At 35.7% G+C, this 21,996-nt stretch overlaps 2 protein-coding genes across 4 annotated transcripts; both read left to right on the top strand.

Moving 5' to 3' along the window:
• Positions 1 to 4,231: 4,231 nt before the first annotated feature.
• On the top strand, positions 4,232 to 13,170 carry LOC121736410 (facilitated trehalose transporter Tret1-like). Of its 3 annotated transcripts, none has more exons than XM_042127581.1 (4): positions 4,232 to 4,371; positions 9,292 to 10,103; positions 10,501 to 10,636; positions 11,900 to 13,170. In XM_042127581.1, exons 2-4 carry the CDS (start codon positions 9,321 to 9,323, stop codon positions 13,114 to 13,116), a joined length of 2,136 nt encoding a protein of 711 aa, XP_041983515.1. In that variant the 5' UTR covers positions 4,232 to 4,371; positions 9,292 to 9,320; the 3' UTR covers positions 13,117 to 13,170. The 3 variants fall into 3 exon arrangements, with proteins under 3 accessions (XP_041983515.1, XP_041983517.1, XP_041983516.1); XM_042127583.1 differs by lacking the exon at positions 4,232 to 4,371 and adding an exon at positions 9,129 to 9,160; XM_042127582.1 differs by lacking the exon at positions 4,232 to 4,371 and having other exon boundaries at positions 9,189 to 10,103.
• A 4,244-nt stretch (positions 13,171 to 17,414) lies between these two features.
• LOC121736707 (facilitated trehalose transporter Tret1-like) lies at positions 17,415 to 21,289 on the top strand (the record flags this gene model as incomplete). Its single annotated transcript, XM_042128072.1, has 4 exons — positions 17,415 to 17,829; positions 18,653 to 18,788; positions 18,993 to 19,393; positions 21,269 to 21,289. Coding segments are annotated over exons 1-4 (945 nt in total), but the record flags the coding sequence as incomplete, so codon positions are not given.
• Between the last annotated feature and the right edge of the window lie 707 nt (positions 21,290 to 21,996).

Raw genomic sequence — 21,996 nt, 5'->3', positions numbered from 1 at the left:
AAGATTATAGGACATCAATAAAATAACAAAAGTTATACGAAACGAAGAGTTTTATTTTCAATTAATATATATAAATAATATGAAATAACAATAAAAAATCAACCTTCATCTTTATGGAAATTAAATATTAACTTTATTTTATTTTTAGTACTTATTTGTTGTTATAGCGGCAACAGAAATAAATGATCTGTGAAAATTTCATAAGTCTAGCTGTAAGCGGTTTTTGAGATACAGCCTGAAGACAGACAGACGGACAGACATCGAAGTCTCAGTAATAGGGTCCCGTTTTTACCTTAAAAAAGATATAATATTTTAACATTCTTTCCTTCGATTCTCGGTAAATACTTTACGAATCTCGAAAGATGAAAAGTAGCTAGACAAAGTAGCTAAAAATCTAGCTACAACTTTTAAAAAATTGTAGCTGCCTGATACCGAAAAATAGCTAGATCTAGCTACAAAGTAGCTAAGTTGGCAACACTGTTGTAACTGAATGATATACGCACGGTAATTCTCCTACCATAGAGAATAATCTCAATGGTTACACCTTTGAATGAATGAAATACGCACCCCTACCATAGAGAACAATCTACGTCTACGCATTTTTCACTATGGCCGGGGAATAACCTACATACACGCATACCTAGACTCTAGGGATGTATAAGTAATACTTGAGTAAACAATCGATCGATTGTTTTGAAAACTATCGATAGTATCGATAGCAATTTACTATCGATACTATCGATAGTCTATCGATGTTTAACGTACACTACTATCGCCTAGGTGCCACCCTTATTTTCCTGTTCTGAGGTGCCACCACAGCCTGAGAAAGACGATACTGCGCAGCAATACGCTCATTGAACGCTCTGCATGGGCTGAACAACGGACTGAGTTTTGCGCCGTCATTGGATTGGACCTTACTTATTGGGAGGCAGCAGCTTACACCCTTTGCGAAACTGTTATATCGCAAACGGAGGCTGCATAAAGAGAACGGGAAGCAAATTGATACGCAAATCCCATGAGAAGGAGGCACAGAGGGCGTAGGCTACACGGCGCCCGGTGCGACCGCAAGGGCGCCGTCAAGAGTATATTTGCTTGTGATCTTGTGGCGTAGCGGCAAAACTACGCTTACGCTCGGATGCATAATAATATAAATCCAGCCTGACGTGAGTCGCGCGCCTCTCATTTTGGCGCCCATCTTGACGATTTGTCGTCAAGATCGGCGCCAAAACACATAAATAAAGATTATATTTGTATAATCTTTATTTATCTGTTTTAAGGTTCATTTCACGTTGAAAAATAAAGTTTATATTTATATTCAAAAAGCCGAGCCGCTCGTGGCGGGCCTTGGCTTTGCTGTAATTCGACAAATATAAGAAGACACAAAATGTAAAAAAACTGGAATTCTTTTCATGTTGGCCATTAATGCGCGGCGGCCAGCTAATGCAGGCGCGCGCCGAGTGAAGCTCCGTTGCGAGCGGCGCTTGGCGCCCCTAGGACCGCGGCGCCCGTGTGCAACGCACACCCTGCACCTAATTGAAAGACGCCCCTGTCTTCAAAGTCCACACTTTACAGTTTTACCCTGAACATATTTTATACGCAAGAACGTATTGTAGTTGACTAAGGCTTTGACATAGGCGCAAAGATATAAAAGAGAGATTTGGGGTTGATTCAGACCGCAACGCGACGCGTAGATGCATTTCTAAAGTACTGAATTGACAGATTGGCATGTCGCCTCGCGCAATTAAAATCTGTCAAATCCATACAAATTTATGCCGCGCCTCGCCTCGCCTCATCGCGTTGCGGTCTGAATTGACCCTTACAAGTTACACCCCATATAGGCTACTGGCCCTACTATATTATATTATTATTTAATCTCAACTGCTTAAGAGTTAAGACTAAGCATAATCACATGAGAAAAGTAAAAGGTGCCACGATCGAAAACGGTTTACACTTTACAGCCTTTCTTTTATTGCCCAGCTGCCCACCTTAAAATATACATTTTTAAAGTGTTTAACAATAAAAAAACTAACCATGTCTTTTACACAGATTCATATTGATAAAAGTAAAAATAAGAATTGCTCACTTCATAGTATTAACAAAATAGGTTGTACATGGTTGTAGGAAGCTTTTTGTTACTTTTCGAAGGAGTTTTCAGCATTTTTCATTTTTGAATTATTCGAATAGTAAATTTGTCGAATAATAACATTCCCTACGTGCAAGTATGATTAAAAAATAGAGTGTCAGAGGTTATAAACCAGTTGCAAGCTAATTAAAAAATATAATATATTTTAAGTACCTAGGTAAGTATTTTTAAATTGAACTGGTAAAAGCTAAGAATGTGCATTGTTAGTGCAACCAAATTTCCGGTCAACACGCCAAAAACGTCCGTAAAATCGTTACCGTAACTAATGTAATGTTTTGAATTTGTGTTGTTTAAAAAAACATCAATATAAAAAGGTTGAGAGCTAGTGTCATTTGACATGCATCGGAGTCATGGCCGGCAACATCAGGACAGAGCCAAAATTATTCCATCAACAGCTTTCATTAGTTGCCTACTTCCAGTCGTATTAGCCATTAAGTTTAAAGTAAGGTATTAGCAAATTGACAAAACGGACTTAGCGGACCCCTAGAGTGCCCTAGACGATCAATTTTATTGCCCAATATCACGTATTGTACGTGAATATCATTGACGTTCTAGGGTTAATTTCAATATTAATGTCTTTCAATCTTATTGTCAAATAAATTATTCAATGATATTCAACAACCAAAGATGGCGTGATGAGCTGGAGGCATACCAGCCAGGCTGGCCAGTGGTGGCGCAGGAGAGAGACAGATGGAAGTCTTTGGAAGAGGCCTTTGCCCAGCAGTGGGACAGTTTAGGCTTATAATAGTAATAATAATAATTGAACAATAAATTTTAGAACTTCAGAAAGTAAATAATCGGCCAAGTGCGAATCGGACTCGCGCACGAAGGGTTCCGTACCATTATAGAGCGAAAATAAGGAAAAAATTGTGTTTTTTGTATGGGAGCCCCCTTTAATTATTTTATTTTAAGCATGTGAAAATTACAAGTGTCTATATTATGTTGCCATTATGGATTACGAGCCAAAAAACCAAAAAAATAACGTTTGTTGTATGGGAGCCCGCCTTAAATATTAACTTTATTTTGTTTTTAGTATTTGTTGTTATAGCGGCACCAGAAATACATAATCTGTGAAAATTTCAGAAGTCTAGCTATAGCAGTACTTGAGTTACAGCCTGGAGACAGACAGACGGACAGACGGACAGTCAGACGGACAGTCAGACGGACAGACAGACGGACAGACATATGTCTCAGTAATAGGGTCCCGTTTTTACCCCTTGGGTACGGAACTTTAAAAATGACGAATCTGTGACGTATCAAAATAATAAAAAACAGCGGCCTGACTGCCTGAATACTTTTATACGCACGCAGATTATAGTGAATTATAGTGATGTTACAAAAAACATCGATAATGAAATACGAAATAATAACAAATATTTCGAAAATATTTGCGCATTTATGTCATTTTTACCTGTGAAATATTTTTAAATCAATAAGTAATTTTTTCGACTTAAATTATTAATTAAAGTTTTAAAAAAGAAACAAACATAGCTGCATATTAATTTTAATCTACGAATAATAAAAACTAAGGAAACGTAACTCCGTCAAAAAACATACTCTACAATTATACTTGTCAGAAATGTGTACCTAAGAACTAAGGTACACATTAGGTACACATTTCAATACATTTGCAATATTTAGGTGGCCTTGAGCGGTATTAGGCTGACGTTACATGACAGATCAAAAGGAACCAAAACGGTAATAGTATGGGGGTTACGTTTCCTCAGTTTTTATTATTCGTAGATTTTAATATTTTAAATTACGATTTACGACTCCAAACTCTGAATTCTATTCAATATAATTATTAATTAGTGACATAGTACCTACTGAGTACATCGATATGTAGACCCAGTGACCAGTACCTCTTCCATGAGTTTAAAGCTATAGTATTTATCGATACTCGATACCAACCACTTAAATATTATAGTATGGCAAATTTTACAGCGCCTCTAGTTACTTGCAGAACTAAAATCGCCATACTAAACATTTACGTATCGAGTATCGATAAATACTATAGCTTTAAACTCATGGTAGAGCTACTGTACATACTATCGTCAATTCTATCGACAGAACGCAACACTATCGATGTTTCTGGTTTAGCAGTGGGAGAACCCGGTGCACAGTTTTAGTTACTCGATCGGAACACATTCAGTATTTACTGTTTACTCGAGTGGGGTTAAAAAACTGTGCAAAATGTTAAACAATTGTTTAATAATTTAATTATGTAGGTAAGTGCGATTTCAATACATTTAGCGTCAGTTTCCTATTGTTCTTGCACGCACGAATTTGATGGACAGTTTGAAATAAAACACGCAGAAATAATCTTTGCACCTGCTTCCATAGAGTTTACTTACGAGCTACTTTGCTTCTGCGTGTTTTATTTACATAAAATAAAGTGCAATTTTATTTTAAAGTTAGTAAAAGTTAATTTATAAGACGAGAATAACATTTTAAGAACACATTAGAAAGTTTAATTCCATTTATGAGCTTTCGCAAACTTGTTTCTCACATGTTTTCGCAAAAAGTTGTGCAAAGTGTACTTATGTTTCGGTGTCTTATAATATGGACTTTAATTAATAACTTTAATCCTGTGAATTTTTATTTGTTTGGTTTGAAGGTTTGAATGTAGAAAGATTAAGAAAATGTTTGAGCTTTATTTCGTATTTTTTTTTAGTTTCTTTGAAAAAAGCTTGATTTCTCAAGTACTATGTTGATATTAGATTTTTTTTTGTGCTGAAGGCAGGTCAAGTAGCCCTGATGTCACTGCGACCCTTGAGGATCTAATGTGACTCCTTCGCATTAGAGTATCATCCCCAACCCAATGCTGCTCATAAATTGAACGATGTGGTTGGGGTTGGTGCCACGAATTTCCTCTGTGGATGAGTATTCGTAGCGACCAAGGTGCCTGTTTCTGCTCTGTAGTAGAGCAGGACAGTCAAGGAGAAGGTGTATAGGTGTCTCGTCTTCCTCCTCGCAGAATCTGCAAGTCGTTAAACTACTAACACCTATTATGTTAAGGTGCTTAATTTTAGATTACAAATGAGTGAGAAAAACAACATCACTCTCACTTTCTCTCTCTCTTACACGAGGATATTTTTTTCGCATATGAGATAGATAATAAATATGTAGCTATATTATATAGCAGCGTTGTTTCTGGAACGATCTTTTATTCAGTATATTTCTATTGTCAAGTTCTATACTAACTTAGCCCTTCGCGTTAAGTTAGTACTTAAATCGTGTTAATATCAAAATTAGAAAACGCCTTTTGACCAATATGATCCATTGATTATTTTGTTTTATATATTTTGTATACGTAGTTCATCTCCCTTTATATAAAGCATACCTACAATAATATTTTTTATGACTTAATCTACCGATTTTAACAAACTGATGTGTCATACCCAATACAAAAATTTATGTGACCTAAAAATTATCAAAAAACCAGTTTCGAAAGGTATTTTCGAGGCTCGTAAGTCCTTACACAAATTAAAAATCTTCTAACTTTCTAAGCGAAAAGGTAACAAAAGATTAAATTCCGTAATCATAGATCAAGACTTTTCTATTTTCATTTCTTTATAATTTAAAATTCCTGCGTATAGTCAGCGATTTTTTCAGTCAGCGCAATTTAGCTACGACCGAGTTAAGAGCCATTAAACCTCTGGACCATGTCCTAGTTCCACATTGCTATACATTTAAAATTAGGAAGACTATTGACAAGGCAGAGGCATAAAGGAACCTTGTTTGACATTATATTATATTATACTAGAGATCGCCCAATGGTCGAAATTCGACCTTAGTTTCAAGGACATTAGGACTACTACCTATAATTTGTAATAAATATTGACTTTATCATTTTTCAACTCTTGTCTCTGGGACTCAGCTGATCTCAGACTGGCCGTGTAAGCATTGTCTAATAGTATCTTAGATTCAATAAAAAAAACTATAATCCATTTTCAATTTATCAACTTGTTGTCAACAGACTTCAACCATAAATAAAAGAATACTCTTTTATTTATGATAATTCGTATGTATAGGCTTGTCACTCAAAAATCTGTCATTTCTCATGTGTGTGTGTTTTAGTGTGTGTAATGTTTTATTTGTTAAAAAAAATGTATGATAAAAGCATAATTTCAAAATAATATTAGTTCGATGCACTCCTTCATCATATCAACTATAACTGTGCAAAATTTCATGCACCTACGTTTCCCCATTTTTCGTAAAAAGGGTTACAAAGTTTTTCGTTCGCGTATTAATATTATGATTACTGCATGTTTTTATAGGAAGTACGAGCTAAATAAGTACAGTAAACAAAAAGTTTTTTTCGACGTTTGGGAACGTTACTGTCAATATTGTGATAAATTTATTTTCCACGGACACTTGATTAAATGTCAAAAATAAACAAAAAAATTAAAATACAATCAATCATGTTTTGAGTACCAACTACCAAGTATCAGTAGTCCTCGAAATATTATATTTATTTTATTAAAAATAACAGAAACGAATAAACACACAAACGCGGCCTTGCAAGTTGCAAGCAAGACAAACGTCGATCGCTCTTATACAGGGTGTTACAAAACTAAGTGATAAATGATAATACTTAAGGGTGTATTGGTCCTATGTATAGAATTCAAAGGGTGTATGGGTCCTATGTATAGAATTCAAAGGGTGTATGGGTCCTATGTATAGAATTCATTATGAAAATTGCAATGCCGAAAGAGTTACTTTTGTAACATTTGTATGAGCAAATTCATTGACACTAGGGCGCTTGCTAATAAAGCTCTTCCAATGCCACTTTTACATACTTGTACTAATATGTATTCTGCGATTCAACTTAGGATATATACATATACGGAACACATACATACACATAACACACATTATCACTCAGTATACTGTCTGGAATCTGAGTAGCCAGACAAAATATTCAAAAATATTGTCCCATCACTCACATACTTTTTCTATTTTATTTGACCATGATTTAAAATCACTACTATTAGCAAATGTCAAGACTATACAAGGCCCTAAAGAAACAGTTTAATAAACAAGGAAACCGTTCCTCAGAACAGATTATTCATATTATTAATAATTAATTTAGTATCTTCGGAATTTTATACTCAAAACAAAATAAGGAAAACAAACAACGCAGCGTGTAGTGCGCCACTTGGTGAGACACAGTTTACTTGTAGGATGATCGGCTTCAGACATTTTTTTTGTAGTGGCATATTAAATAGTAATACATTCCCTCCTAGCTAACTTGTTTCAGGGTGGCTCACATCTTCAGGAATGTAATTTTTTTGTCCAAATCTTCTCGAAATCAGGCTTCCAGAATGGAATCTGCTCCGTCTTCTCTTAAATTGATAAAGTCATGTTTTTAAAGCCATTTTACAATTCTACAACCGAAAAATAAAGCATAGGTACATAGTTTAAATTATAATAACGGTGAAAAATCAGCATTTCAAAACTTTAATACATAAATAAAAATAATCATAACGTAATTCACTAGTATGAGTCCCTGGGACTCACTCGGCGTCATAACTCCTCATCCTGTCGGCACCATGTCGCCCGCATCACTTCATGAAGGTAGGTACTGAGACTTGGAGAAAAATAGCTGCTAAGACTTTTGAATTATGGCCGTTTAAAATTTTGATGCGAGTCCCTGGTATCAGGAAGTGAATTAAGGGTTAATTAAAAAAAATGTTAAAATACACAACTTCAAAAAGCTCCACCAGAATTTTCGCAATAATCAATTAATCATAAACAAAGTCTTGTCCCCGCGCGCGCGCCTCCTCCCGCTTCACCGCCGCTCATACCCACCGCCGCGAGTGACCGTTTTGCAATAAGCCCGGAAAAAAATTGGCAGGAACATTTAATTGCACCCTGTATAATGTATATGCTTGCATTTTTAAAACAGCGCAGAATTATCCATCACAAAGTTTTAATTAGAATTTTAGAAAAACTTCACATTTCTCGCGTGTGAAGATTGATGTGTAAGTCTAATGTTTAATATGTGACCTACTTTTCTATATTTGCATAACAAGATAACTTCATCACAATTCAAGTTTATCTAGAATACCAACATAATATAGCCCGCATCGAACACGTAGAAATTCGGCCACTGACCTCTCGCTATCCATACTAATAATATAATGCGCAGGCGTGTCTGTATATTACCTCTTCATACCCAAACCTCTGAACTCTGAGACCCGGGAAAGGTCATAGGAAATTTTCTATCCCGTACGGTTCCAGCTGCGCGATAAACGAGCGCAACGGAGTTGTAGTCGTTATCCAGTTTTATATGATTCCTGGTATTTGGTTTTCTGTTTATTATTACTTTTGGAAATCTTTTAAACGTGGTAGAGCCATGCTTCGGTACGAATGGGCCGGCTCGACCGATGAAATACCACGGGCTCACAGAAAACCGGCGTGAAACAGCGCCTGCGCTGTTTCACGCCGAGTGAATGAGTTTACCGGAGGCCCAATCCCCTACCCTATTCGCTTCAATATTCTCCCCTATTCCCTTCCCTTCCCTACCCTCCCCTACTATCCTATTCCCTCTTAAAAGGCCGGCAACGCACTTGCAGCTCTTCTGATGCTGCGAGTGTCCATGGGCGACGGAAGTTGCTTACCATCAGGTGACCCGTTTGCTCGTTTGCCCCCCTTATTTCATAAAAATAAAAAATAAAAAAATCTCTGAGAGATATATAACTATAACAGGATGTTGCACGGGGATATCAGAAACAAGACGAGATACATAAGTTTAACTTAACTATTTTGTAATTACCATTTATTCATATTGCAATTTTGGAAAAATCAATCCGCTAAAACTTTGAGTAATGTACACAAACTCGGTTGTCATAAATCCCAGAATCTTAATTTTGATGATATGAGATAAGTCTCATGAGTTAATTGGCTTATCTCAGACTGTTGCTGGTGTCATAATAGTTAGTGTTAATATCGCGGAAAAACTACAGTATCGTGATGTAACCTTAGATATAACTACCTATTTTCCGTTGTGAAGTAAATTAAATAAATATTATGTTCTCAATAATTCAAAATTGTAATTAAAAGGAGTAGCTTAGTTAAAATCTCTTGTTTTGTAAGATATGTGCCATTTTGATTCTTGATAATGTGAATTCATTTATTTACAGATTGAAACAGTGAAAGAAGAATAACGGAGATGGACGACAGTACAGATTCGTTCGCTTGTTCCAATGATGCTAATGACTTTGGTAGTCCTGCATTTACAAGTGACACGAATGATTCTACGTGCGCAAACGACACAAATGCCTACTGTAATCCTGCCTTTACAAGTGATAATGACAACTGTTTTGTAGACAACTCTACAATACATACTCAAAATGATTTGGATAACGCACATCATAATACGCATTCCAGTTCATATCCCAGTGAAACAAATGACACAAATTGCATCGTGGAGCATGGAAATTATAAAACACACATTAATGAATCAGATGAAAATCATCGACAGGACATCGTAAGTCAAAATAAAGATGATTTGAATGAATGTGCTAATTATTCCAAAGAAAATAATTTTAAAGGCATGAATACATTGAAGACTAACGAAGACTGTTATCATGAAGACATTAGACATAAAACACATAATGATAAGTATGATAATAACATATGCGCAGAAAATCCAAAAGATAACGAAAATAAGGAAATCTGTCTAAGCAAACAAGAACCAGACAGTGGACAAAAAGAAACAACAAATAATCTAAATATAGATCATCATAATACGAAATACGAATCCCCAAGTTATGGCCTGATGAAAATATTAAATCAGGAAACAGATACAAAAACTATTTTGGAATACAACAATAACGAACACTTAAAGGACAACCAATTCAATTTGAACAATTTCGACACTAGTAAGACTAGTCTCGCTATTGATCCTAAGCAAAATGAAAAATTTGAAAGATTTGCACCCCATTGGAAACAGGTAAATTATGATAATAATTGTATACTGCTCTATACTATACTCATATAAATATTATTTTGAAAGTCTGTATGTCTGGCTTTCTATCTGTCTTTTGTAGTTGGACGGTGACGACCAGCTGCTTCATCTTTTTTTTATATATCACCTCTAAATTTGTATAATATTCGAAATTCGGACAAAAATTATTTGGCACTAAAAGTCACGTACAACATCTTGTGAACCAGCAGGCAAATAAAACTTGATGTAATGATTTCAAGTTCAACATACAATTTACGCAGTATAATGATCACATATTTTTAATAAACAACGAATAAGCCGAAGAAAGTTCTAAAGTTAATCCGGATATTTATATGTAACATAAATTTTATATGATTGTAATGTTATAATGTAAATTTTCCAGTTTTTGGCTGCAATGGGACCCTACCTAATGATTTTCTCAGGTGGTCTCTCCTGTGGTTTCTCAGCAACATTACTTCCACAATTAAAACAAGAACAAAGCGTCATACTCGTTAATCAAAGTTCGCCGTCTTGGATAGGTAAGTTCTTTTTTTAGGGTTCCGTACCCAAAGGGTAAAAACGGGACCCTATTACTAAGACTTCGTTGTCTGTCCGTCTGTCCGTCTGTCTGTCTGTGTGTCTCCAGGCTGTAGACGTGATTTTTTTGGCCTTTTTTGCTCGTTATTAAGAGGATACACCAGGGGCTAGAGAAATGAATAAAAAGTACGTGTAATATCTATAGCTGTCTCCCTTACCTCAAACCTATACCGCAGAATGCGATAGAGACAACTGCAGAAAATCCAGAAAATCAACGATTCGTTGTCCCCTGATTCCTTCTCCAAAACTTAACCGATTTAAGTACTTTTTTCACTAAAGATTAAAGAAAGGCTTGAGCTGTGTTCCTATGTTCTGCTTTTTTTGTATAATCTAGCCAAAACTGTTTTCTGGACGTTTGAACACAGCGGAAAATCTGGCCATTTTTTAGGGTTTTTGAACGTTCATATCTTATTTAATAATTAAATTATGAAAAAAAGAAAACATAGGGACATTGTATTAGTGGTCGTAGATATTCAGGAAAAAAATTATAACTCTACTAGCATTATCCAGGGAGGAAACAGGGGACAACGTTTGTATGGAAAAAAGGGCGGTGTGGACTCCTCTTAATAATGGCAATAGGTAGGCAATTGAAATTTTACAAAGGCCTAAAATATATGTGTACTTTAATAATTGATAATAATATTTAAATAAAATAAAAATCCCTGGGGGCTCCCATACAAAAAACACAATTTTTGGCCAATTTTTATTGGCCAATTATTATTCTTTAACTTTAAAGTACTATTATTTGAGAAAAGGGTCACTTGGGATTTTCAATACTATAATAGACATAACACCCAGTACTTCGACTGCTAAGAGACGGACGTGTGTCATTTCTTACGGGTTTCGCCAGGATAAGTTAAGGGCTGGCGCGCTGGCTGATATCTATAATATAAAAATGAGTCGCTGAATGTGTTGCTAAGCGCAAAACTCGAGAACGGCTGAATGGATTGGGCTAATTTTAGTCTTAAAATATTTGTCATAATAGGTACCTCAAACTTAAAAATTTCAACCTCAGTTCTAACTTCTAAGTCAGTATACTCTATAATTCTGTCTACTCTGGCAATACATGGTAAAAATATAAAAAGGGATAGTCTGCCTGTGTACCTTCATATGATTAAATATTTTTAAACAAATACTTAAATAAATATTATGATGTAACATTAGCGTTATGGAAATTATCTCATGTAATATTCTTATATTTTCAGCATCCATGGCAGCACTTCCAATGGCTCCTGGCTGCTTTATCGGAGGATGGATAATCGAAAAATGGGGAAGACGATACGCGCTTCGAGTGTTGAGTTTACCGTTCTTCTTAGGCTGGATCCTCATCGCTACAGCTCCAAATCTATCACTTATGCTAATGGGAAGATTCTTAAACGGCATCTCTATAGGCATGCTGGCTCCACCCATGTCATTATTCATCAGTGAAACGTCACACCCTAAATTACGTGGAATGTTTTTGGCGTTCCTCTCTTTCTCCTTAGCGATTGGCATCTTCGTCGCCCATCTTATCGGTACTTGGGTGTCCTGGAGTTTGACGGCGGCTATCTGCTCCATATTTCCTTTGATTTCTGCCGGTTTGCTGACGTTCGTCCCGGAGAGCCCTATGTGGCTACTATCGAAAGGGAGGAACGAGGAGGCTACCAAATCATTCTACTGGTTAAGAGGACATAACGAAGAAGTCACTAAGGAATTTACAGGAATAATGGACAGATTGAGGACTGCCGAAACGTCACCGGCGACGTGGAAAGAGAAACTTAAGACATTTTACTCACCAGAATTCTTTAAGCCCCTAGTCATAATGATCATCATTTACGTGACGTGTCAGTTTTCTGGCGTCCACGTGATCACATTTTACTCGGTGACCATAATAGAAATGGCAGTCGGAAAGGGAATAAACAAATATGGAGCGATGCTGACAATCGATTTTCTAAGGACGGTGACCACCTTATTAACGATTATGACCAGCAGGAAATTTTCTCGAAGATTGCTATGCATGGTCAGTGGTACACTGACAGCAATCTCTATGATGAGTCTGGCGATATTTTTGTACTTTTACAAGGAAATTCCCGAGTCCCTGACCGCGGTGCCTCTTTGTTTTCTGTCAGCTTTCATTATAGCCATCAACATAGGTCTCATGCCCCTGCCGTGGATCATCGTTGGGGAAATCTTCCCTTCGAGAGTCCGGAGTTTCGGAGCCGGCCTCGCTTCGGCCATCGGGTACAGTTCGACGTTCATCGTGGTCAAGACTGCCCCAGGGATGATGGTGGACATCGGCCAAGTGGCCACTTTCATGTTCTACGGCTCGGTTGCGTTGGTCGGCACTGCAATACTATATTTCATTTTGCCCGAAACCAAAGGTAGAAGTATGGTGGAAATTGAGGCACTGTTCAAGCGAAATAAAGTTAAGAATAATCCCTAACTGTAATACATAGTATTAAAATACTGTAATAATGTTTTGACTTAAGTTATTTTTAGGATACCTATAAGAATAATATTATAAGAATTTTAAAAAAAGAATACGTCTATGTGTATTTTATTATCCTTTTATGTCGTAATCGTAAACCGATAAATAAGAAAAATATTGTCTAAAGCACGTCTAAAGATTGTCGAGTGGAAAATTTTATGATTTTCTTCATAGCATAATAATTATTATTTAAACACTAGCTGTTGCCCGCGACTTCGTCCGCGTGGACTTCAGTTTATAGCGCGCGATGTCAACAAAATTGGTGTCAAAAGCTTTTATAAAAAAATCCTGGTACCCCTTAAATCAAAACAGCTGTGCAGTGTGCACATACTCGTAATATTTCATTTTTTAAACTGTACTTATGTCACTACGTCACTGTATCACTATATAATATAAAGTACTGACTTATTAAATAACGTAAAAAAGAAATAACAATCGAAAAAAATCGCAACTTGAACTTATTTTTTTTTTTCGAATGGATCTATGCTAATGGCCCTGTGTGAGAGGGCCGTGTTAGCTTCATCGGAAAGGAGACTGCCGTTTGACAGTCTTGTGTTATTATTCGAAAGGGGTTAGGAGACCCCACGTCGCCCCCCTGTGTGCGACGTTTTTCCAGATTTTGGGGAATAACGGATTTATTATCATACTTAAACTTATGATGATACGACCTCTTATAGAAAGATGTTGGGCAAGCGTTAGCGCGATGTAAGAGATGCACGGCGCCATCTATTATGCATTTTTGGAACTAACTTAATCTGAACAAATTTTCGTATTTTCACCCCCTTACAACCCTTTTTTCCAGTAAAAAAAGTAGCCTATGTCCTTTCTCAGGCTATAGACTATCTGTATACAAAATTTCATTACAATCGGTTCGGTAGTTTTGGCGTGAAAGCGAGACATACAGACAGACAGACAGAGATACTTTCGTATTTATAATATTAGTATAGATTAACAGCAGCTGTTCATCACTCAATTATGCGACAACTACTGCAACTGCTTTATTTTTATTCAAGGCAAATTTGAATTAGTGTTAATTATTAAAGCCTTAAGTATAATAATTATAAAAAATAGATTTTTTGTTGCGTTAATATTAGCCTCATTGTCGCAAATTGCAATACAACATTTAATTCAATTACAATGCAATTCAAGTTCAAAATCTGTAGGTATAGGATTTAGGAAGGTACTAACTACTTGATGGTTATAACTGTTTCCTATATTACTATAGTCTGTCAAGAAAGTGAAGAAATTAAAAAGTGGCAACATCGTAATAATGATTTCAAATTAATTTAAGAAAAAAGGGATGACACTACGATGTTGCCACTTTTTAATTTCTTCACTTTCTTGACAGACAATAAATCGACTGCAGGTTTAATATACCTATTCTATTATGTAAGCTATCTATCTCTATAAATAAAAATGTATTTTCAATTTTGTTACTCCTGTTATAACACGAGAACGGCTGAATCAATTGGGCTCATTTTAGTCTTGGAATATTCGCGAAAGTCCATGGGAAGGTTTACATTAGAAGCGATATGTTACGAAGTTCACCGGGTCATCTACTTAAATTTAAGATACCTTTTAAATTCAAATCTGACAAGCTGCTCAGAACCAGTCATGCCAGAGAAATATGCATATACCTAAGTACCAGGGGCGTAGCTACCGCCGTATCAGCCGTATCAATTATACGGGGCCCCCGGCCTGCGGGGGCCCCTAAGGCGCGTTACAAGCAAAAATTAATAAAAACTTCACAAATTTTTTAAATTTCAGAAATGAGAAAAGTAAAAAAAAGCAATTTCTTTTTCCCGAGTAAAGCGTGCGTTCAAATTTTAAGAACTATGGGACAGAAACGCCTGTCAGACCTGTCACTATTGTCCATAGAGGCAGAAACTTTAGAAAAACTAAAGTTATCATCAGCATCATAATGATTTAATTAATCAGTTTGCCGAAAATAAGGCAAGAAGATTTTATATCTAAGTTGAATTGTTTTTAAAAATGTGACAGATAGATCTTAGATTATGATGAATAAATATTTCTTATAATTTTATATAAACATTTTTTTCATTTTAGAGAAATCTTTACTCATCCTAAGGGCCTCCAAAGAAATTTTTAAACGGGGCCCCGCCAAGGTACGCTACGCCTCTGCTAAGTACACCCACTTTATACGTGGGAGAGCCATGCTTCGGCATGAATGGGCCGGCGCGACCGGAGAAATACCACGTTCTCACAGAAAACCGGCGTGAAACAGCGCTTGCGGTGTGTTTCGCCTAGTGAGTGAGTTTACCGGAGGCCCAATTCCCTTCCCTATCCTCCCCTATTCCCTTCCCTTCCCATCCCTACCCTTCCCTATTACCCTATTCCCTCTTAAAAGGCCGGCAACGCACCTGCAGCTCTTCTGATGCTGCAAGTGTCCATGGGCGACCCGTTTGCTCGTTTGCCCCCTTATTTCATAAAAAAAAGAAAAAAAAAACACTCGGACAACATGAAACTACTTCTATCACATTCGGGTAAAAAATCAGAAGTTATAAAATAGGGTGCGAAAAACCCAGTTGTTCATATTGCTATGAATATAATTAAGGAAACTATTATTGATTCAAAATTACCTTGTTAGTAAAACTGTTAACTGCTTAAGAACATTAACAAAGTACCAATAATAAATATTATTATTATTATATATTCGAAGCAAGCCTTGAAACTAATTTTTATAGTTCCTTGACGGAGTCTTTTAGGTATAGCGCCTATATCAAACTCTTTACTTATATTATATTCATGATTCAACCAACCAATTCATTTAACCAAAGTTGAGTTCCTCTTAAAAAAGATTGAGCAAATTGCTAAAAAAAAAATCAATTATTACTGCTACGAAACAACGCACTCACTCAGAGACAATTTCATGAAATTAAAATTTAAAATTAATGTTTCTGAGTGCAGCCGTAAGAGTGATAAACCAATTACCATTTTGCTGTTAATGCTCACTAGGAAATAAATTTAAAAAGAATCTTAAGTGATTATAAAATTATTAAAAAACCGGCCAAGTGCGAGTTGGACTCGCCTATGAAGAGTTCCGCAGCAGCAATAAGGTTTATTTTTATGAAATAAAAGGTTGTTTTAAATTATTTTTATATTTCAATTGATTTATTGAAAGTTAATTTAAGGTTAACCATTTATAACGTATAAAAAAGCTACTTGCTAGATCTCGTTCAAACTAATTTTCGTTGGTAGTTTTTATACCGATCGGATTTATTTTTATACGGACCGATCGCCTTGTATTTCTCAACCGGCATATCATCAGGCTTTTCAGCTACACTAATACCTCATTTGAGAGAAGAACATAGTGCGATTTTTCAGAATGAAAGCTCTATCTCTTAGATAGGTAATTAAGAGTATTCTATCTATGTCTATTTTAACACACTTAAATCGAATTGACATTGAGTACAAGACTTAAATAAATATCGGTCAAGTGCGAGTTGAGCTCGCGCACATAGTAATGTACATCATATATTTTGTTTAGACTTATCATGCCCTTACTTTAGAAGTTAGATGGGGGGGAAACACATTTTACCACTTTGGAAGAGTCTCTCTCGGAAACTATTCAGGTTAGAAAAAAATGATACTAGAAACCTCAATATGATTTTTAGAGACCTAACCATAGATACCCGGGTTAGATGAATTTTTTTTTTGTTTTAGTAATAATTGTACCTTTCTTTTTTATAATTTTTCCATGTTTTTTTTTTTATATAATTTTTCCATGTTTGTATCAAAATCCTAAGGCGGTTCACAGATTACATCTACTTACCAAGTTTAAAAAGTATAGCTCTTATAGTTTCGGAGAAAAGTGGCTGTGACTTACGGAAGGACAGACAGACAGACAGGCAGATATGACGAATCTATAAGGGTTCCGTTTTTTGCCATTTGGCTACGGAACCCTAAAAACATAACAATAAATAATGCGGATTTAAATACAACAATCATAAAGTAAATGAAAAATCATAAATAATATTAATTAAGTAACAGAATGATCATAATAATATTATATCCCGAGTTTCGTAATAAAAATTTGAAGTAGTATAACGTTAATAATTACTAATGAATAGTGTGAATAAATGAAGAAGTAACTTTAAGACACTCGAAAATAATCTTATCAATTCCTAGGACAAAGATTTGTGTTATTATCTTGTTTAACCTCCTTATCATTTTCATTGCATATAATGTTACTTTGTTGATACAAATACAGTAGTTTCATTAAAATTTGTCTTCGACTCGTATGATATTATGTGATCAAAAATGAAAGACTTCGATATAATAGTGGAAAATGATTTCATCCCAGGAGTGAAAATAGCGGAAACATCAGAAAATGATTTTAATAACGAATATAAGTGTAACGACGATGAAGAAAATGAAGACGAAACTAAGCCATTGAAATGTGATATTAGTAATTTAGATGAATCTAAAGAAAGAAAATTAGATATAAGCAAAGATAAGCCGTCTAAATTTATGAATAGTCAAACTAGTGCTATTGATAATAAGGCTTCAAATTATGTGAATTGTGAAAATAAAAGAGAAAATGATGGTACAATCAGCGACAATTCACATAAGAAAGGCAATGAATTGAGTGAAAATTATTCTATCACGGAAACCTATGGATCAAGGATACCCCCAAATTGGAAGCAGGTGAGAGCTGTTAATTTTTTTTTTAATTACTCATTGAAAAATAATATTTAAGTTTTTTTTTTTTTTTTTAGTTTAGTACAGTGTTTTCATAATATCATAATGATGAGTCTAGTTTGCTTTTACCACGTTATCAAAACTTATTTGTCATACGACAGTATTAAAGTGATTTTACAATAAACACTTTTTATGAATAAAATGGTTTTATTCATAAAAATAGAATAGAATTATTCTATACTATACGAGCTTTTGCCCGCGGCTTCGCTCGCGTTAAGAAGTATTATTATATACAAACTTTCACTACAACGTCATTGAACGCCTCCGTGGTCTAGTGGTTAAAGCGTCGCTCTCGACTCCGGAGGTCGTGGGTTCGAATCCCGCGTTGGAAACATGTTATTTCCAAGTTTGGTTAGGACAATGCAGGCTGATCACCTGATTGTCTGACAAGTAAGATGATCCATGCGTCGGATGGGCATGTAAAAAGTCGGTCCTGCGCCTGATCTCTCGCCAGTCGTGTCGGTCTTCCGTCCCACTGGGTTATGAGAGTAAAGGAATAGAGAGTGATCTTGTGTACTGCGCACACACTTGGGCACTATAAAATTACTCCTGCATACCTGGTCTGGTTTCAATGAAACCGGCCACCGACACCGAAACCGGTGAGGGGAGTATTATTACTACGTCATAATGTCTACCTGCATGCAAAATTTCAGCCCGATCGGTCCAGTGGTTTGGGCTGTGATAAAATGGTTATCGCATAATAGTACTAGTAATTATTATGTTATTATAATTGTTGTGGTGACAGTTTATCAAATCCTTTTTATTCCAGTTTATATCAGCTTCCGGACCGATCGCCTTGTATTTCTCAACCGGCATATCATCAGGCTTTTCAGCTACACTGATACCTCATTTAAGAGAAGAACATAGTGCGATTCTTCAGAATGAAAGCTCTATCTCTTGGATAGGTAATTAAGAGTATTATAATATTTATAATATCTATGTCTATTTTAACACACTTGGATCGAATTGACATTGAGGACAAGACTTTAAAAAGAATTAACTATATTCTAGTAATTAATCATAATGTGGCCTACATACAAGCTTAAATACTTATAGACACGTCTAATAAAGCGATGAGAGTTATATTTATACCTTTTTATTATTTTCAGCATCCATCGCCGTTTTACCATTGGCTCCGTGTTGTTTTATCGGAGGTTTGTTAATAGAAAAGTTTGGAAGACGAAGAACACTCGGTACATTAGGAATACCTTTCTTCATTGGTTGGATCGTCGTTATATTATCAAGCAGTTTGGCCGAAATGCTCATTGGAAGATTTATTAATGGGTGTTCCATAGGCATTATGATGCCCTCTATGTCAGTTTTTATAAGTGAATCGACGAGTCCTAAATTGAGAGGCATGTTATTGTCACTTCTCCCTTTTTCTTTTGCTCTTGGTATTTTTATTTCGCATTTAATCGGAACATGGGTATCATGGCAATGGACAGCAATAATAAGCGCGATCTTTCCATTAACTTCAGTTTTCATATTATTGTTCGTACCAGAAAGTCCTGTTTGGCTTTTGTCTAAAGGAAAAACTGATGATGGTATTAAGGCGTTCCATTGGTTAAGAGGATACAGTGAAAATGCAAGACTTGAGCTAAAAGCTATGCTAGAAAAGTTTAAGACTTCTCAAACACCAAATTCGACAAGAAAGTGGAGAGAAAATTTTGAAAAACTTAGGTCACCCAAATTCTTCAAGCCCTTCTCAATAATGATTATCATCTATTTGACTTGTCATTTTTCTGGTATTCATACTATAACATTTTATTCTGTGGATATTATGGAGAAAGCGACAGGCGGTGGTATAGATCGATACGTAGCGATGCTAACCATCGACGCCTTAAGGCTTATAACTACAATGATTGCGATACTTTTTAGTAAAAATTGTCCAAGAAGATTATTAACTATACTCAGTGGTAGTTTTTCTGCAGCATCAATGCTCGGTCTCTCCATTTTCCTCTACATTTACGATGACAAAATTCCTTCACATCTCACGACTGTACCTCTATGTTTTTTATGCGCATATATCATAGCAGTTAATATTGGTCTTGTAACTCTTCCTGTGATTGTTGTTGGTGAAATATTTCCCGCCAATGTTCGTAGTTTTGGAGCAGGAATTTCGTCATCCATAGGATTATTCTCCATATTCGTAGTAGTAAAAACTGCACCAGGAATGATAAAGAATCTTGGGCAAGTTTTTACTTTTTCATTTTACGGTATTGTTTCGTTGGTTGGAACCACTATTTTGTTTTTCATATTACCAGAAACTAAGGGTAAAAGCTTGCTTGAAATTGAAGCTATTTTCAAAAGAAGAAAATTAAGTCTAGACGCATCTTAATATTGTAATTGTTTCTACTTGCAAGACATTTTATATTCAGTTACACTTATAATATTAATTGTAAAATTAATAAGGAATCGTAAAAAATAAAGAGAAATAATGATTATGTTGTTTTATTTACCTATAACACCAACACAATAATTTGAAAAAGCTTTCATGTAGGTAATCGAATATTAACAATTTAAAACAGTTTACTGGGGTTCCTACAGAACATTTCTAAAAGACAGAGACATTCTCTGTTAATTTCAAAGCTTACCGAAAGTGCCTTAACTTTAAGTGGCCTTTAAAAATCGAAATATGCGGATTATGTGACAAAATTTACACTAATTATAAATTCTAAGGTACTCTAAAGGCAGCAGTCTAGAGGACAACCTTTTTTATATTTAAACTGTTTTTTTTTTATTTACTCATTAATTATTCAACTAGTTTTTATTGCAGTTTAGTTTTTATTGTATTAGTTAATTGTGAAGTTTTGTAGTTGTGTAGTGTTAATATAAGAAGTTTTATATTTTATACGTGGAAGAGCCATGCTTCGGCATGAATGGGCCGGCTCGACCAGAGAAATACCACGCTCTCACAGAAAACCGGCGTTGTTTCGCCGAGTGAGTGAGTTTACCGGAGGCCCAATCCCCTACCCTATTCCCTTCCCTTCCCTTCCCTTCCCTACCCTCCCCTATTACCCTATTCTCCCTTAAAAGGCCGGCAATGCACCTGTAGCTCTTCTGATGCTGCGAGTGTCCATGGGCGACGGAAGTTGCTTTCCATCAGGTGACCCGATGGCTCGTTTGCCCCCTTATTTTCAAAAAAAAATTTGATGTAGTGGTAAAAAAAGTAGGCAAGATTTAATTTTAGCTTAATTATATTAACATCACTAGTAAATAAAAAGCCTTAACATAAGGTGATCTTGTAAAAGGTTCTGTTTTTACCCTGTGAGTAATCAAACCATTTTAGTACTTAATAAAAGTATCGCGCCTGTAGCGATGATACATCAAGAGGTTTATACGTGGGAGAGCCATGCTTCGGCACGATGGGCCGGCTCGACCGGAGAAATACCACGTTCTCACTGATAACCGGCGTGAAACAGCACTTGCGCTGTGTTTCGCCGAGTGAGTGAGTTTACCGGAGGCCCAATTCCCTTCCCTATCCTCCCCTATTCCCATCCCTTCCCTATTACCCTATTCCCTCTTCAAAGGCCGGCAACGCACCTGCAGCTCTTCTGATGCTGCGAGTGTCCATGGGCGACGGAAGTTGCTTTCCATCAGGTGACCCGTTTGCTCGTTTGCCCCCTTACTTCATAAAAAAAATATATCTTGTTAATGTGTGCACTCTATAAGTTGCTTTGGTGCATTAAAAATTAGTTGGAAAGCTTAGTGAGTCACATGAACATTATGTAAGGAAATGCAAGTCTATGTAACACATAATTTAATCTTATCTATATTTATGACAGTTTCTTTATCTAATTTACTTTTCATATCAATTGAATAATACGTATGATAATTTACATTTTAAGACACATTACAACGGTGAAACGTTTCGTGATAATTTTAATATGGTTTATAAAAGTATTAAAAATGGAAGAAGACAAAATTGTTGAAAAAGAAAAAAATAATTCAGATTTAAACTTGAATAAAGAAAAAAGCTATATAGATGAAGCTCAAAGTATAACAAATCGCAAAGAAAGTTATTTTGAAGAATCTCACATTAACGATGGGAATGACATAGAAAAGGCGGTATCAGAAAAATCTCATCTCCTGGATTTAAAGGCTGATGTAGTT

This window comes from Aricia agestis, chromosome 19, assembly GCF_905147365.1.
Source record: "Aricia agestis chromosome 19, ilAriAges1.1, whole genome shotgun sequence".
Lineage (NCBI taxonomy): Eukaryota > Metazoa > Arthropoda > Insecta > Lepidoptera > Lycaenidae > Aricia > Aricia agestis.
The sequence above is the reverse complement of the archived record's forward strand: the minus strand, read 5'-3'. Positions and strand labels throughout refer to the sequence as shown.

Coding starts and splice junctions, on each gene's coding strand:
- LOC121736410 (XM_042127581.1), top strand. CDS start 9,321: ATGGACGACAGTACAGATTCGTTCGCTTGTTCCAATGATGCTAATGAC. Junction 10,104..10,500: donor TTGCACCCCATTGGAAACAG/GTAAATTATGAT, acceptor TAAATTTTCCAG/TTTTTGGCTGCAATGGGACC. Junction 10,637..11,899: donor AAGTTCGCCGTCTTGGATAG/GTAAGTTCTTTT, acceptor TTATATTTTCAG/CATCCATGGCAGCACTTCCA.